The 15,734-nt window shown below is 33.4% G+C and overlaps 3 protein-coding genes across 5 annotated transcripts in view; all 3 read right to left on the bottom strand.

Moving 5' to 3' along the window:
• The window catches only part of LOC142624584 (TMV resistance protein N-like), a 146,100-nt gene that overhangs the window by 48,030 nt on the left and 82,336 nt on the right, over positions 1-15,734 (bottom strand). The gene's annotated exons all lie outside the window — the stretch shown is intronic.
• Positions 1-15,734, bottom strand: part of LOC142624590 (uncharacterized) — a 76,563-nt gene that overhangs the window by 12,174 nt on the left and 48,655 nt on the right. The gene's annotated exons all lie outside the window — the stretch shown is intronic.
• LOC142624261 (toll/interleukin-1 receptor-like protein) lies at positions 3,744-6,240 on the bottom strand. The gene is made up of 3 exons (XM_075797789.1): positions 5,789-6,240; positions 5,155-5,699; positions 3,744-3,993 (listed from the first exon to the last, which is right to left on the bottom strand). The coding sequence occupies exons 2-3, from the start codon at positions 5,691-5,693 to the stop codon at positions 3,744-3,746; spliced, it is 789 nt and encodes a 262-aa protein (XP_075653904.1). The 5' UTR covers positions 5,694-5,699; positions 5,789-6,240.

Genomic DNA, 15,734 nt, shown 5'->3' with positions numbered 1-15,734 from the left:
TAATTGAAGTAAGCCCAATATAATTAAATTTGGCCTCTCTTGATTATATTCTCGCCCTTTTAAACAAAAAGAAAAAGTCCAACAATAAAATTTATTGATCTAATTTTTTTTAAAGCAAAGCCAACAACAAAATTTAATAATTGCCGATCTTAAATCATTTTTGGGGGGAGGGGGGGAAGCCCAACAACAAACTTACCAATTACAAGCTAAAGAAAAATTTGTCAATCTATATCTATATCTATATATTAATAAAAGCTAAAGCGTGGCATTTATTGCTGCTGAGCTCCTATTGCGCCACCTCATCGCCACGTCATTCGCCACATAATTATTATTTATTGCTATTTTTTTTACTATATATATATATATATATATATATATAAATAGATTATTGACTTTTATATTGATCTTTGTCGGTTTTAATATCTATATATATTTCTTTTTTATTTCCAATTTTCCTATAATTTTTTTTACATTCACTTATTTTTTAAATATTTACACTTTCTTCAACTTTTATTCTTCCCTTACCTTTTTATCTCCCCACTACCCTCTACTTTAATATTGTTATTCATCTTTCCCTTCATCTTCCTTTATTAGTCTCTTCTTATCCATTCCCTCTTACTATAAATTTGTCACTCTTTTCCATTCTTTGCATAGTTCTCTCTCTCTCTCTCCATGACTATGTATATATTGTTATGACATATGTGAATCATGTTAGGAACATATGTAAATTTAGAATTGGCTAATCCTTAGACAAAACGCACTTTACTTATAATTGGGTAGATCTAGGATGTGTTTAATACTTCAAGAAATAAGATTTCAAGTTCTAGTGTTAAAGCCATGCAAATCTGTCCAAGAATCAAGTAAAGAAGTGCTGGATTTTAAATCTCGATCAACAACTCTCAACAGATAACCTATCTATCGAGATTTATGAAAATCAGTTTTTCAGATCTGATTTCACTCCAATCCGTGGATACATGTTTAGGCTTTCTTTTCTCACAACCCTAAACATATATAAGGATTATTTTAAGGGCCGTCACAGTTAATGCAACTCAATGCAAAAGTTTTTCACAAGCATATTGTGACCGAAGACATATGCCCTAGTTCATCTTTCTCTTCAAAAAGCTGTTGCATTTGTACACCGTAAGGTTTTGTAACCAAGGAACTTCGTGACCTTCATTTTGGGGTGAACGTCAAAACACCCCTTGCTCGAGCTTTGCTAAAGGTCTAAGGTTCCTGAATATGGTGATGACATTTGTTCTACATCTCTTGTCTCACTATAATTCGATTACTAAGTCTCGTGCTCGATTTTTGTTATCCCTTATTGAGGGACTCACTATAGATTTTCCCTCTCACTTCATACTATCCCTTATAGATGTCTATAAGGATACGACGGCCCATAATATGCTCATTTTTTCTTCTACTATCACAAGGATTCTCCGTCATGCGTCTATCTCCCACCCTGAGTCTCCTTACTTTTTAGTGATGTGTGCCATAAACAATACTACCGTTAGACGGAGCGAGGCCCAGCTTCAACTGAAGCGGCCACGGACCAAGACATCGACTCCTTCTGTTTTTTCTGCTTCATCCACATCCACTCCTTCTACTTCTGCGGGTGGTGCGACCCTTGAGGCGGTCATGGCGCAGCTTCAGTGCATGGATGCTCGCCTTGATACACTTACTACTGAGTTGTATCAGATGAACACCCGTGTTGGTTGTATTGCACGATGACAGGCTCACCTTGGTAGCTTCGTAGAGTCTCCCTCTCCTTCTCCAAAGGCTTCTGAGGACGAGGACGACAATGGTGACTCTGATGGTGCTGCTGATGAGGATGAGGATGAGGATGCTAGCTCTTCCAATGATGATGAGATGACTGTTTCTCAACGATTTATCCTATATCATTCGTAACAAAAAGGGAGGAGTAGTTTTGGATATGAGAGTAGTCATGTACATAGAGAGAGAGAGTTAGTTATAGGAGATATATTTGTTAGGGAGAGTGTTTTCTTTTTGAGGGATGTAGTGAAGACTCTTTGTATCTTTTCTTTTCTTTACTTTTGAGATACATTGTTCTTACATTGTGATAGCAAACCTTGTATTCTTTTATATATATATATATATATATATATATATATATATATATATATATAGGTTGTTATTACATTTTTTTCACCTATCTTTTCATGTGTTGTTTCTTTTCTCTCTTTATGCACATGCTTCTTATTTATTGTATGCAATCTTTTATTTCTGTCTCACACTAAGATGCCGTGATGTATTTTGATTAAAGTGTATCAGAAATATAGGTTGTCAAAGTCTTTCTTGCCATGAACTCTCTTCTTGCAAATTTTTTCAAGAGTTTGTGTTAGGATAGATTTTATTGTATTCAACAAGTGAGTATGAGTTGAGTGATTTATGACTTCTCTCATATGTTCATTTGTTTATTGTGGTTTTGTCACGGATTGCCAAAGGGGGAAATTATTAGGACATATGTGAACCATGTTAGGAACATATGTAAATGTAGAATTGGCTAATCCTTTGACAAAACGTATTTTACTTGTAATTGGGTAGATCTAGGATGTGTTTAATACTTCAAGGAACAAGGTTTCAAATTCTAGTATTAAAGTCATGCAAATAGGTCCAAGAATCAAGTGAAGAAGTGCTGGATTTTAAAACTCGATAGCTAGCTCGACAGCTAGTATCTATCGAGGTTTAAAAGATTTTTTAAGCCCGATGCTCGACAGCTCTTGATAGATAGCCTATCTATCGAGATTTATGAAAATCAGTTTTTCAAATCTGATTTCACTCCAATCTGTGGATACATGTTTAGGCTTTCTTTTCTCACAACCTTAAACATCTATAAGGATTATTTTAAGGGCCGTCACAGTTGATGCAACTCAGTGCAAAAGTTTTTCACAAGTATATTGTGACCGGAGACATATGCCCTAGTTCATTTTTCTCTTCAAGAAGCTGCTGCATTTGTATGCCGAAAGGTTTTGTAACCAAGGAGTTTCGTGATCTTTATCATGTGTTGAACTGATGAACTTTGCAGCCAACATCCTTCTCAAGTTGGTGGTTAGTCATGTACTTGGATCCGTGCATCGAATTGGTTAGTCACGTACTGGGAGCCGTCCATTAAACGGAGACATTGTCACTATAGAACAAGTCCAATTAGGTATTGGGGTAAGGGTTCAACTATAGGTTGGTATAAGGTACTGAGATTCCTTTACTTATAACTGCTTGTGATAATAGTGGAGTCTCGGAAGTGGTGACCTTAAAATCACCTGGTGGGGTTTTTGCATTGGAGGTTTTTCCCATTCGTAAACAAATCACCATGTCAAATTTATTTTTCGCTGCATATTAACTTAGTTGGTGATTTGTTTGTGCTACCACGCTATTGCATGTTAATTGGATTAATTAATTAACTTGGCTAAATTAATTTGTTAATTTATCACTACGGGTCAATACATTCTTGGCCTATCATATATGACCAAGGTTATTAGGATTGAGATCTCACATAGAATCGATGAGAGGGTTTGGGGATTGGATTGTAGAATCAGGACAAGGATCGTAAAATCCTACTTTCCAATTAAAAAACCTAAAAAAAACCTATATTTATAATTTACAATTAATTTTTATAAAAACATAAAACAAAGGTACTTTAAACAACACAAAACATATAACAATGCATAATGTTTCACAGAATTAACATAAACTAAATAATAATGATCCAAACAACACCACAAACACACTCAAACATCATGACCAAAGTTTTGGTTATCTTGACTAGGTTTTTCAAAGTAAGGTTGATCATCATAAACAACATTCTCAACATCGTTAGAAACCACATGGCCCGCATCATCCATTGGATAATTATCAAAATCTCTTAATGTTGCATTTGGAGGTTCATTCACTTCACTTTCATTGGCATCATCAAACTCAAATTCATTACTAATCTCTAGTCCTTCATGCACTAGCCCTATACTCTCTAGTCTCTTTCTTCTATGATTTTGTCGATTAGGTTAGGGTGAGGTGAAGAGTTTTTTTTTTTTTTTTTTTTTTTTTACATTTTAATTTTTTTAAAATATAAATCTAGGCAAGGGCTACTAAGTTGATCTTTTATTTTTTTATCAGTTTGGGGCCTTTAGGCTCCATTTGGAGGCTGAAAATAAACAAGAAATTTTTTTTTTGAATTTTCCTTAATAGCACAAGATCTTTGGTATCATTATAGGATTACGATCTTATAGAAATCTAAGATCTGGACCGGGATCCCACACAAATCCCACTTTAGTATAGATCCTAGAGAGATTTAAAATGTCTTAATGATGTAGGATTTTAATATACTAAGATTTGGATCGGGAACTTGATAATCATTTACATGACTAATGTTGTAGTGCTGCCTGTGTTCAATGTAAGTTTTATACTTAAAGTTTGATTTTGACTCTTGTTTAGTAAAGTAACTAGTAAGTGTATATTATATTTTATTAATTGATATTTTTGAAAAATCAGTGACCTAAGATCACTACACGTGTTGTTCAATAACAGAAAAAATCAGTATGTGTAGTAGTTCTAGGCACTAGCTTATAAAATACTATTGTGAACTTTATGTTATATTATTTATATATAAATTTCATAATTGTGCTTTTTATTTGTTTGTTTAATTGATGGTATTGTACTCGGATTCCCGTGGCTCTAAGTGTATTGTATTCCATTTCACTTAACAATAATAATAATTAATCTTAGAACTAATAATGAAGCTAATAGTATTAATAATGAAGATTTTAAGATATAAAAATTTGTAAAAAAAAATTGTAAAATTTCATGTTTTTGAGTGGTTTTTTTTTTTCTTTTTTAGTTTGGTTGATAATATATTCAAGTTCTTTTTTTAAAATTAAATTTTGCATAATTTAAGTTTCTTAAAAAAAAAATTTAGAGCCACCGTTGTCCACTACCAATGTTGAAAAGAAATAATCAACAAAATTTTGGATATATATATGGGTAAAACTCTTAACTGGAAAGGTTAAAAATTTTCAACTTCACCTTTGTAGGCTATCTTCCTACCAAATGATATGATCAAAATAGAATACTTTCATACTTTTGCATGCAGTGGTTTTGGTAAACCATTAGAAGTATAAAAACATGAATCATTATATCAACAATTACATATATATCTTTCTCAAAATAAAAAAAATAGATACATACCCATCCTGATAATATGATCCAGACACATTAGCTGCTTTACCTAGGGCTTCCCTCCATCTCGGCATCTTCTCCATGTTATCCTTGAACTCCTTTTCATGGTTTGCTAGCGCTATCCCAAAGTTTCCCAATTGATGACGTACTTCTCTTGGTTCTACATTATAAAAAATTGGTCGAAGTAGAACCATTTGGTCATTTTTCGAACACTCAACAATCTTAACAAGTTCGTTCAAACACCATTTAGACTCTGCATAGTTTTTAGAAAACACAATAACTAAAATCATTGACTCTTCGATTGTTTTGAGAAGTTCCGCAGAAATTTCTTCTCCCCTCGGAAGCTTATCGTCCATAAAGGTGTTAATGCCTTTTTGTTCCAAAGCCTTATATAAATAGGTAGTAAAACCTGTACGGGTATCTTCACCTCTAAAACTCAAAAAGACATCATACTTCTTTCGACAAGTGGAAGAAGAGGAGGAGGCTCCTTCGTTGGTCAGGAAAACCATTGGGATCTATAAGCAAAAGATCGAGAAGATCAGAGATTTGATAAAGTGGGGGAATTAAAAGAAATGGGAGAACTATACCTTTTGATGAACTATACCTTTTTGACAGTAGGATCACGGTTTTGAAGATTGAGTCTTGCACCAGAAGAGCCCCGGTTCTGTGAGGCTCAGACTTGATTGAAATGCTCTGAATCAGTGTTTGATTGCGAAATTGATAAAAGGAGTGAATTGAATCAGACAGAGAGATCAAGTCGAAATGGAAATTTGGAGTTAAATAGAAGAAAGTTTTAGAGTGAGAGTGGGTGTATGTAAAGGAATTGTGAGTTGGCATTTGGCATTTGTTTGACAACAGCAATGTAAAGTATCACGGGTCTTTGGGTTTCCATCCAAGAATATTTGGGAAAGGGTGTGAACGCTTTGAAAAAAGAGCATGTATGAAAGCAGTCCCACACTTCTTCAATTTCCAGGAAACTAAAGAGCGGAAATAAATAACAGAACATAAAAGTTTTCTATTCTTACTTCTATTATCTTCTATATTAAAAAGAGCGAATGCACCTGGTGAACTGTGCTTTTGTCGAGCACCTTGTGTGCTATTTGTTTATTGTTTCTGTGTTTGTTTTGTCATCCACCTTTTTCCTCTATCTTTATTGTTATTTCTTTATTGTCTGTGGGATTCTTTTGTCCACCTTTTTTTTTAATTTTTTTTACTGTGTTTATCCAGCACCTTCTGGATCATTTTTTATTATTTTTTTAATAATTGTAATGACTTTTTTACCCTTAATATACAACCAAGCTGAAAGGGTTTGTTTTGTCTTTTGATCCTAATTTATTTCATGTTATCTCTTTTTTTGACCGACTTGTCCAGCACCTTCTGAATCTTTCTTTATTATTTGTTTAATAATTGTAATGACTTTTTTACCCTTAATATATAAGCAGGCTGAAAGGGTTTGTTTTGTCTTTTGGTCTTAATTTATTTGATGTTATCTCTTTGGTAGCCTTTGTGGTCAGCCACAACTCTATTCATTGACACGAACACAGGACACGCGTTTGAGGGAGAAGAAGAACGGTGGAGAGCACTCTGCTTTACCAACTACTCCGCTGATTGACATAGAGTAGCTATGAGCAAATCATAAAACAAACACGAGAGAGAAACAATTTATAATTTCAGATGGTGGAAAATATTTTATAATACATAATTTTTTTTATTTTATACATTTTGCTCAAAAAATATTCATATCAATAGATGTAAAGTTGTCTAAAATGGTGCAAAAATGTAAAAATGTTACAGTGACCGTGCATATATACACGGTCACCGTAGCTCGTGTATAGATTAATTTAATAATTTCTTCTCTCTCATACTACGCTTGACTCTCTCATCTCAGCTCTCTCTTTACCATTCATCACAACTCTCTCTTCCTCTCATCTCTTTCCCGATCAGCTTCTCCTTCTTCTTCAAAATCTTAGGCTGATCTCGGCGGAAATCTCGCGCGCCATGGACAGAGTCTGGCGGAGATCTCGCGCGCCATAGACTGAGTCCGATCGGCGAGTTTGGGCGGCGAATTAGTTGGGAACGCCGATCAGCCTCTCCAATCCAACAATCCGTTTGGAAACGGAGACGGTGACGGAGAATTGATTGGACATGGAGGGCGAAGCTCGTTACTACCTGGACAGCTCCAGTGCCTCCTCTGGTGCCATGGGGTTTTTCGTGGGGCCAAGGTCTCGAACTCCAACGCCGCCGAAGATCGAGACGATGAGTTGTTGATGATGGGTTCAGGGGTCTCAATTTTCTTTGGGGTTTGGATTTACGGTGGGGTTTGAAATTTCTGTTTAGATTTTCTATGGGGTGATGGTGGTTGATGATTGTGGGTTGATGGTGGTGGCTGGGTGGGTTTGATGGTGGTGGCTAGCTGGCTGGTGGTTGGATTTAGGTTGGGTCTGTGAGAGGGTTCAGAGAGGAGGAGAGGGAAGGAAATAATAAAAAATGTAAAAAGGATGAATATTTTATTGAATAAATGTGTAGAATAGATAAAGTGATGTGGGTGTTTTGTAAAAGTGAATGTGTAAAATAGAAAAAAGTAAGTTTTTTCTTGTAAAATAGACAGAAAATTTGAACGAGCTGATATGGTTGCTCTGTTCATAAACACAAACACAGGATCGAGGGACTGAGATAAAGTTAGAGACTTAAAGATAAGAAACAAGAAAGAGAATAAAAAATAAAAAATAAAAAAAAAATAAAAAGAGGAAAAGAAGAAGTCCGAAGAGAAAGGTGCATGATGCTTTCCCATGTAAATGCACTTCATAAACAGTGCGTCTGGTTTGCGTTTGCAGACTGTGCATCTGCGTTTTCAGCCCTTTTTTTTTTTTTTGGTCCAGCGCTTATTGCATGACATAATAGTTTTCTATTCTTACTTTTTCCTGACAACCCACAATGCAGTATACAAATTTATTCTAGGATCCACGCTTTTTCAAATTTCAGGAAACCAAAGAGTGGTCAAGATTGGTAATTGTAAAAAGTAACTTTCAATCTCAATCATTGATTAAAAAATATATATAAAAAAAGTTAACAATTAGGAAAGGGAAAGTGAATGCTTTGAAAAGGAAAAAAGTTGTTCATGTATGGAGGAGTCCCATGCTTTTTGAATTTCTAGGAAACTAACACTATGTTTGGTTGCAACTTGCAAGGGATGGGAAAAGAAGGAAAAAAGAGAACGGGAAAAGAAAGGATAGAAAATGTTTCTCACATGCATGTTTGGTACCAAGGAGGGAAGGAGAAAAGAAAAGAATGGAATATACAGAACATTTTTTTTTTTTGGTTTGGGTTGCAAATAATAGAGAAATAAAAAGAAAAATGTTTACTTTTTTGAGAAATACTAACGGATGCCTTTAAAGCAATGATTAATAATCCATTTAAAGAAAATTTTTATGGGAAAAGAATGTAAAAAGAATGAATATTTTATTGAATAAATGTGTAGAATAGATAAACTGATGTGGGTGCTTTGTAAAAGTGTGTGTAAAATAGAAAAAGTAAGTTTTTTCGTGTAAAATAGACAGAAAATTTGAACGAGCTGATATGGTTGCTCTGTTCATAAACACAAACACAGGATCGAGGGACTGAGATAAAAGTTAGAGACTTAGAGATAAGAAACAAGAAAGAAAATAAAAAATAAAAAATAAAAAAAATAAAAAGAGGAAAAGAAGAAGTCCGGAGAGAAAGGTGCGTGATGCTTTCCCATGTAAATGCATTTCATAAACAGTGCATTTGGTTTGCGTTTGCAGACTATGCGTCTGCATTTTCAGCCTTTTTTTTTTTTTTGGTCCAGCGCTTATTGCACGACATAATAGTTTTCTATTCTTACTTTTTCCTGACAACGAGCAATGCAGTATACAAATTTATTCCACGATCCACGCTTTTTCAGATTTCAGGAAACTAAAGAGTGGTCGAGATTGGTAATTGTAAAAAGTAACTTTTAATCTCAATCATTGATTAAAAAATATATAAAAAAAAGGTTAACAATTAGGAAAGGGAAAGTGAACGCTTTGAAAAAGAAAAAAGCTATTCATGTATGGAGGAGTCCCATGCTTTTTGAATTTCCAAGAAACTAACACTGTGTTTGGTTGCAACTTGCAAGTAAGGGATGGGAAAAGAAGGAAAAAAGAGAATGGGAAAAGAAAGGATAGAAAATGTTTCTCACATGCATGTTTGGTACCAAGGAGGGAAGGAGAAAAGAAAAGAATTGAATAAACTGAACATTTTTTTTTTTGTTTGGGTTGCAAATAATAGAGAAATAAAAAGAAAAATGTTTACTTTTTTGAGAAATGCTAACGGATGCCCTTACAGCAATGATTAATAATCCATTTAAAGAAAGTTTTTATGGGAAAAGAATGTAAAAAGAATGAATATTTTATTCAACAAATGTGTAGAATAGATAAAGTGATGTGGGTGTTTTGTAAAAGTGAATGTGTAAAATAGAAAAAAGTAAGTTTTTTCTTGTAAAATAGACAGAAAATTTGAACGAACTGATATGGTTGCTCTGTTCATAAACACAAACACAGGATCGAGGGACTGAGATAAAGTTAGAGACTTAGAGATAAGAAACAAGAAAGAGAATAAAAAAAAATTAAAAAAAAAAAGAGGAAAAGAAGAAGTCCGGAGAGAAAGGTGCGTGATGCTTTCCCATGTAAATGCATTTCATAAACAGTGTGTCTGGTTTGCGTTTGCATACTATGCGTCTGCGTTTTCAGCCTTTTTTTTTTGTCCAGCGCTTATTGCACGACATAATAGTCTTCTATTCTTACTTTTTCCTGACAACGCGCAATGCAGTATACAAATTTATTCCACGATCCACGCTTTTTCAAATTTCAGGAAACTAAAGAGTGGTCGAGATTGGTAATTGTAAAAAGTAACCTTTAATCTCAATCATTGATTAAAAAATACATATAAAAAAAGTAAACAATTAGGAAAGGGAAAGTGAACGCTTTGAAAAATAAAAAAGTTGTTCATGTATGGAGGAGTCCCATGCTTTTTGAATTACCAGGAAACTAACATTGTGTTTGGTTGGAACTTGCAAGTAAGGGATGGGAAAAAAAGGAAAAAAGAGAATGGGAAAAGAAAGGATAGAAAATGTTTCTCACATGCATGTTTGGTACCAAGGAGGGAAGGAGAAAAGAAAAGAATGGAATATACTGAACATATTTTTTTTTGGTTTGGGTTGCAAATAATAGAGAAATAAAAAGAAAAATGTTTACTTTTTTGAGAAATGCTAACGGATGCCCTTAAAGCAATGATTAATAATCCATTTAAAGAAAGTTTTTATGGGAAAAGAATGAATATTTTATTGAATAAATGTGTAGAATAGATAAACTGATGTGGGTGTTTTGTAAAAGTGAATGTGTAAAATAGAAAAAGTAAGTTTTTTCGTGTAAAATAGACAAAAAATTTGAACGAGCTGATATGGTTGCTCTGTTCATAAACACAAACACAGGATCGAGGGACTGAGATAAAGTTAGAGACTTAGAGATAAGAAACAAGAAAGAGAATAAAAAATAAAAAATAAAAAAAAAATAAAAAGAGGAAAAGAAGAAGTCCGGAGAGAAAGGTGTGTGATGCTTTCCCATGTAAATGCATTTCATAAACAGTGCGTCTGGTTTGCGTTTACAGACTGTGCGTCTATGTTTTCAGCCTTTTTTTTTTTTTTTTTTGGGTCCAGCGCTTATTGCACAACATAATAATTATCTATTCTTACTTTTTCCTGACAACGCGCAATGCAGTATACAAATTTATTCCACGATCCACACTTTTTCAGATTTCAGGAAACTAAAGAGTGGTCGAGATTGGTAATTGTAAAAAGTGACTTTTAATCTCAATCATTGATTAAAATATATATATATATATATATAAAAAGTTAACAATTAGGAAAGGGAAAGTGAACGCTTTGAAAAGGAAAAAAGGTATTCATGTATGGAGGAGTCCCATGCTTTTTGAATTTCTAGGAAACTAACACTGTGTTTGGTTGCAACTTGCAATTAAGGGCTGGGAAAAGATCGAAAAAAGAGAATGGGAAAAGAAAGGATAGAAAATGTTTCTCACATGCATGTTTGGTACCAAGGAGGGAAGGAGAAAAGAAAAGAATGGAATATACTGAACATTTTTTTTTTTTGGTTTGGGTTGCAAATAATAGAGAAATAAAAAGAAAAATGTTTTCTTTTTTGAGAAATGCTAACGGATGCCCTTAAAGCAATGATTAATAATCCATTTAAAGAAAGTTTTTATGGGAAAAGAAAAAAAAACAATTAATGTTTCGACAATTTTTTCCATTTTTCATTAAAGTGGTGTCAAAACTTTCCTAAAATGAATTGTTAACCATTGCCTTAAGGGCACCTGTTAGCATAACTCTTTTTGCATTTATATCCTAACGAAATAGGGAAATTAGCACAAAAGTAATTTTTGGAGTTCAGAAAAGTCAACATTTGTGGCTACAGGAGATTTCTCTCCATTTTTGCCCAAATTAGGCGAACACAAAATATAGGCCTAGAGGGATTTGGTTTCCTTCACTCTCGAGAAATTATTAGCCATAACGGAGGACCACATGGATGTGCTGATGTGGTCCTCCCAACCAATGGTGATCTGCCATTTGGACAATTAGCAGATATCAACTTTAACCACGCAATAAATACAAACTTAACTCTAGTTGAGATTAATCTAAACAGCTTACCTCTTAAAACCAAAACCAAAGTTAAGCCATCAGCCACTTTAACCCAAACCACCAAAGCAAACCAAACCCACACATTTTCATTATAATAGAATAGTTTCATTCCCTCCCTTGCATTCGCATCCGGAATGCTAAATTCCATATGTTGCTTTTATTTATCATTTGTCTCTCAAAAACCTTCAACATCTAGAATTGTAAAAAAATTTCCAATACTGCTACAATGCCATCCTACTTTTATGATGGCACTGTAGACTATTGTATTTATTTTTTAATCTTTTTAATTCTTTCTCTCTCCTTTGTCAGACTTCTCAACTCTCTCTTTTTCCTCATTTTGTCTTCCTCTCTCTCTCTGAATTGCTCTCAACTCTCACTCTCTCTCTTTGTGCCGGTGGTTAGGCCTCCACGCTGGTGTGTGGGTCATTGGTTAGCGAATCGGTGGATTGGCGAGTTTGGAGTTCTGTGTTTTGTGGGTTTTTTTTTTTGTGACCTGTGCTCAAAGGTAGTGGTGGGTATGGCTGAATTAGGTATGGCTGAAGTGGGTTGTGGGTCATGGCTCTCTCAAGTCTGGTGTTGCTAGGTTTTGTTGGTTGTTGGAGATCGTTGGTGTTTGGGTCCGATTTTGCTGGGTTTGGGTCTGGTGTTGCTGGGTTTTGTTAGTCGTTGGAGATCGTCGGTGTTTAGGTCCGATTTTGTTGGGTTTGGGTCCCATGTTGCTGGGTTTTTGTTGGTCATTTGTGGGTTTTGTTTTGGTAGTGGTGGGCAGTGAGGCCTTACTTGTATAATATTTTATTTGAATATTATTCTCTTTGTTTTGAATCAATTTTGAATAATTGGAGTGTGTGATTTTGATTTTTTGTGTGTTGTTGTAGATTCGGCATTAAGAGAGAGGCTGAATAAGATTATGGCTTTGGACTATTTCACCACCTTGTCGGAAATGAAGGCTTTGGTGGAAGTTGTAGCTGGAAGAGAGGTAAAAATTAGAGAGAGGAGAGAGATGGGAGATAATAGATATGATTTTGGGATATATTATTTATTGTGTAGAAATATTATTTTAATATGTTGTATTGTAAAATAAAAGTTGAGATGCTGGGAATATTGTAAAATGGTATGGTATAATTGATAAAGTAGTTTTTTGAGATGGTAAAATAAGATAGGATACAATTTCTGGATGTGAATGCTTTAATTGGGTTTTTCGCCAATAACAATTCTATCTTTTGAATCCAAGTTATTTTTTCAAAAAGCACTAAAATTTTCAGTCTTCCTGTAATACAAATCCTTCTCAATGTCAACTTTTTAAATTTTGATAGTCTTGAACTAAGTTTCACAGATCTAATTCATCATCATCAAATATCATCTCCCTACTTTTGCATTGCTGGATTGTTTTAGGTGGTTGTCCAAACTCCAACATTGCAACTAACCATGACTGATCAAAGTATTTAACAAAAACTCATTTCACTCTTCAATGTTTATTTTTCTTGCTCTAACTAGTTTATTAATTGGTGCCTTCTATGTATTTCATAAAAGTCCAATATGAGTGTACTAATGTGTGTGTGTGTGTGTGTGTGTGTGTTGTTTTCTTCCTATCTAGTTTATAGATGTAAAGAGGATAATTTTTTTATAAGTTTATGATATGTCTTTGTGATAAAACGCATTCCCTCTCTCTTGTGTGTGTGTGTGTGTGTGTATGTGTGGTGTTTCCTTTAACTATTTAATAAAATTAAAAAAAGTGAATAGTAAAAAAAATGAACTATTTCTTATGGGTTAATAGTTTGTACACACCATTCTCATCACTCTTGTTTTTTAATATGCTTTTGATTTGAGTTCCCGAAGAAACATATTTTGTGGTGTTTTATAATCACAGTGGTGTTTTATAATCATAGATATTAGAGTCAATGATGAAGACCTCCAAGATAATGAAAATTTGCTCGGAATGTTGGTACACAATGAGAATGAAGCATATAAATTGTAAAGTGATTATGCCATATGAATGGGGTTTAGTGTTTGAAAAAACAAACTTAGATATTCAAAAGATGGTATAAGACAACGAGAGTATGTGTGTTCAAAAGAAGGATTCCCCCAAGATAGTGACCAATTGGATGATGAGAAGTTCAAAAAATTACAAATTAAGACTAGTTGTGAAGCTAGTAAAAATAATGTTCCATTAATCATAACTTGTTATCTTAACAAAATATAAAAAAAATTTTAAAAAAATATTTGTCTCTAACATTATTTGACTGTCTCTTTTAACCAATCTATTTGTACTTCTTTTATGGGCCATTTTGTCCGTTTCTATCACTATTTTTTTCCATTATATTTTTTGTTTTATTTTGTATTAAAGTGTATTAATTTTTGTATAATTTTTCTAACATTTTTTAAATTTTAGATTGAGTAGATAGCTATAAGATCTTTGGTGCGTGTACATTTACGGGTGTTTTGTGGACATCAGTCTATCAAAAGATCTATAAGATTAGGATAAAAAAAAGAAAAAAAAAAGAAAAGAAAAAAAGAAAAGCATAATTGTTTTAGAAAAAAAGAGAACAAGTGTGCAAATTTTAGAAAAGTAGTCCATTGTGTAAGGAAGTTTTGCCTGAGTTGCCTAATTTGACCAAAAGTGAATTATTGATACAAGTATTTTTGACACCTTTTTTGAGAAACAAACACACACACATATATATAGGGGAAGGGGATGAGATAAAGGAATACATTCACACGTCAACACCAAAACTGCATGCGGCAGTTAATGTCGCGGAGCAAGTGATAAAAACTTTCTCAATATCACAACTTACTGATGTGGGACAACTCAACAACACTGAGTATCTTTTATTTTAGAAACAAACACACACACACATATATATAGGGGAAGGAGGTGTTTGACACCTTCTTAAGTGGATTATGATGTGTAATTACCCCAATAAAAAAGGATTTTGGTGTTTGTTAATATATATTTTAAGTAAGGGCACTTTTATTAGTCCACTTTGCCTAACTTGGCATGTTTCTTATGATTTATGACCCAATCAACGGCAAAGTCCAGATGGCATTTTTTTAAGGGACAACAATTAAATACAATTTTATTTTATTTTTCCAATTGTGGAGTGGGACATGTGTCTTTTGAGGGAAATCAATCAATCTAGTTCTAATTGATTCTTAAAATCAATCAATCTAGTCCTAGTTTATTCTTAGAACAAACAAAGTGAATCCTTACTGTACAATACCTAGGTTTATTTTATCACTAAAGTGTTTAGAAGTTTAGAATGGAAAAGATTCGCACAACTGAATTATAAAGGGAATCACTTAATACCAATAATTCAATTGTTTCAAAAAGTAAGAAGGAAGATTTGAAATATATTTATCCTCATAATATAGACTAGTCAATCAACTAAATACCAATGAGCAATGAGTGATAAAACTTTCAACGTCATTTAATTATGTGATGTGAAGTGATATCCTCGGAATTGTTTTTACTTCCAACCAGTAAGCACTAACTCTTTTTTTTTTCTTTTTTTTTTAGTCCATAGCAATCACTAACTCTCACTAACTCTTATGATCATAGGCTGAAACAATTTTTAATCAATATATGCGAGAACGATTCTTTTTAGAAACAAGAGAACGACATGTATCATTTATTTATTTGATAGCATTAGAAATATAGCCCAAGGTCCAAAAGCCAGTTGAATTATTATATTGTCTTAAATCCCAGTTATGCTATGATCTTAACTTTAATACATGTAGCCAAGGTTAATTTAGAATTATCCTCATTATAAACATTGAGCCTTATACCTAACCTAGTTTTACCTACAACAATTCAAATTAAAATTTTATCATATATATAAATTTT

This window comes from Castanea sativa, chromosome 2 (assembly GCF_040712315.1).
Source record: "Castanea sativa cultivar Marrone di Chiusa Pesio chromosome 2, ASM4071231v1".
Lineage (NCBI taxonomy): Eukaryota > Viridiplantae > Streptophyta > Magnoliopsida > Fagales > Fagaceae > Castanea > Castanea sativa.
The sequence above is the reverse complement of the archived record's forward strand: the minus strand, read 5'-3'. Positions and strand labels throughout refer to the sequence as shown.

Coding starts and splice junctions, on each gene's coding strand:
- LOC142624261 (XM_075797789.1), bottom strand. CDS start 5,693: ATGGTTTTCCTGACCAACGAAGGAGCCTCCTCCTCTTCTTCCACTTGT. Junction 3,994..5,154: donor ATTTTGAGAAAGATATATAT/GTAATTGTTGAT, acceptor ACAAAATCATAG/AAGAAAGAGACTAGAGAGTA.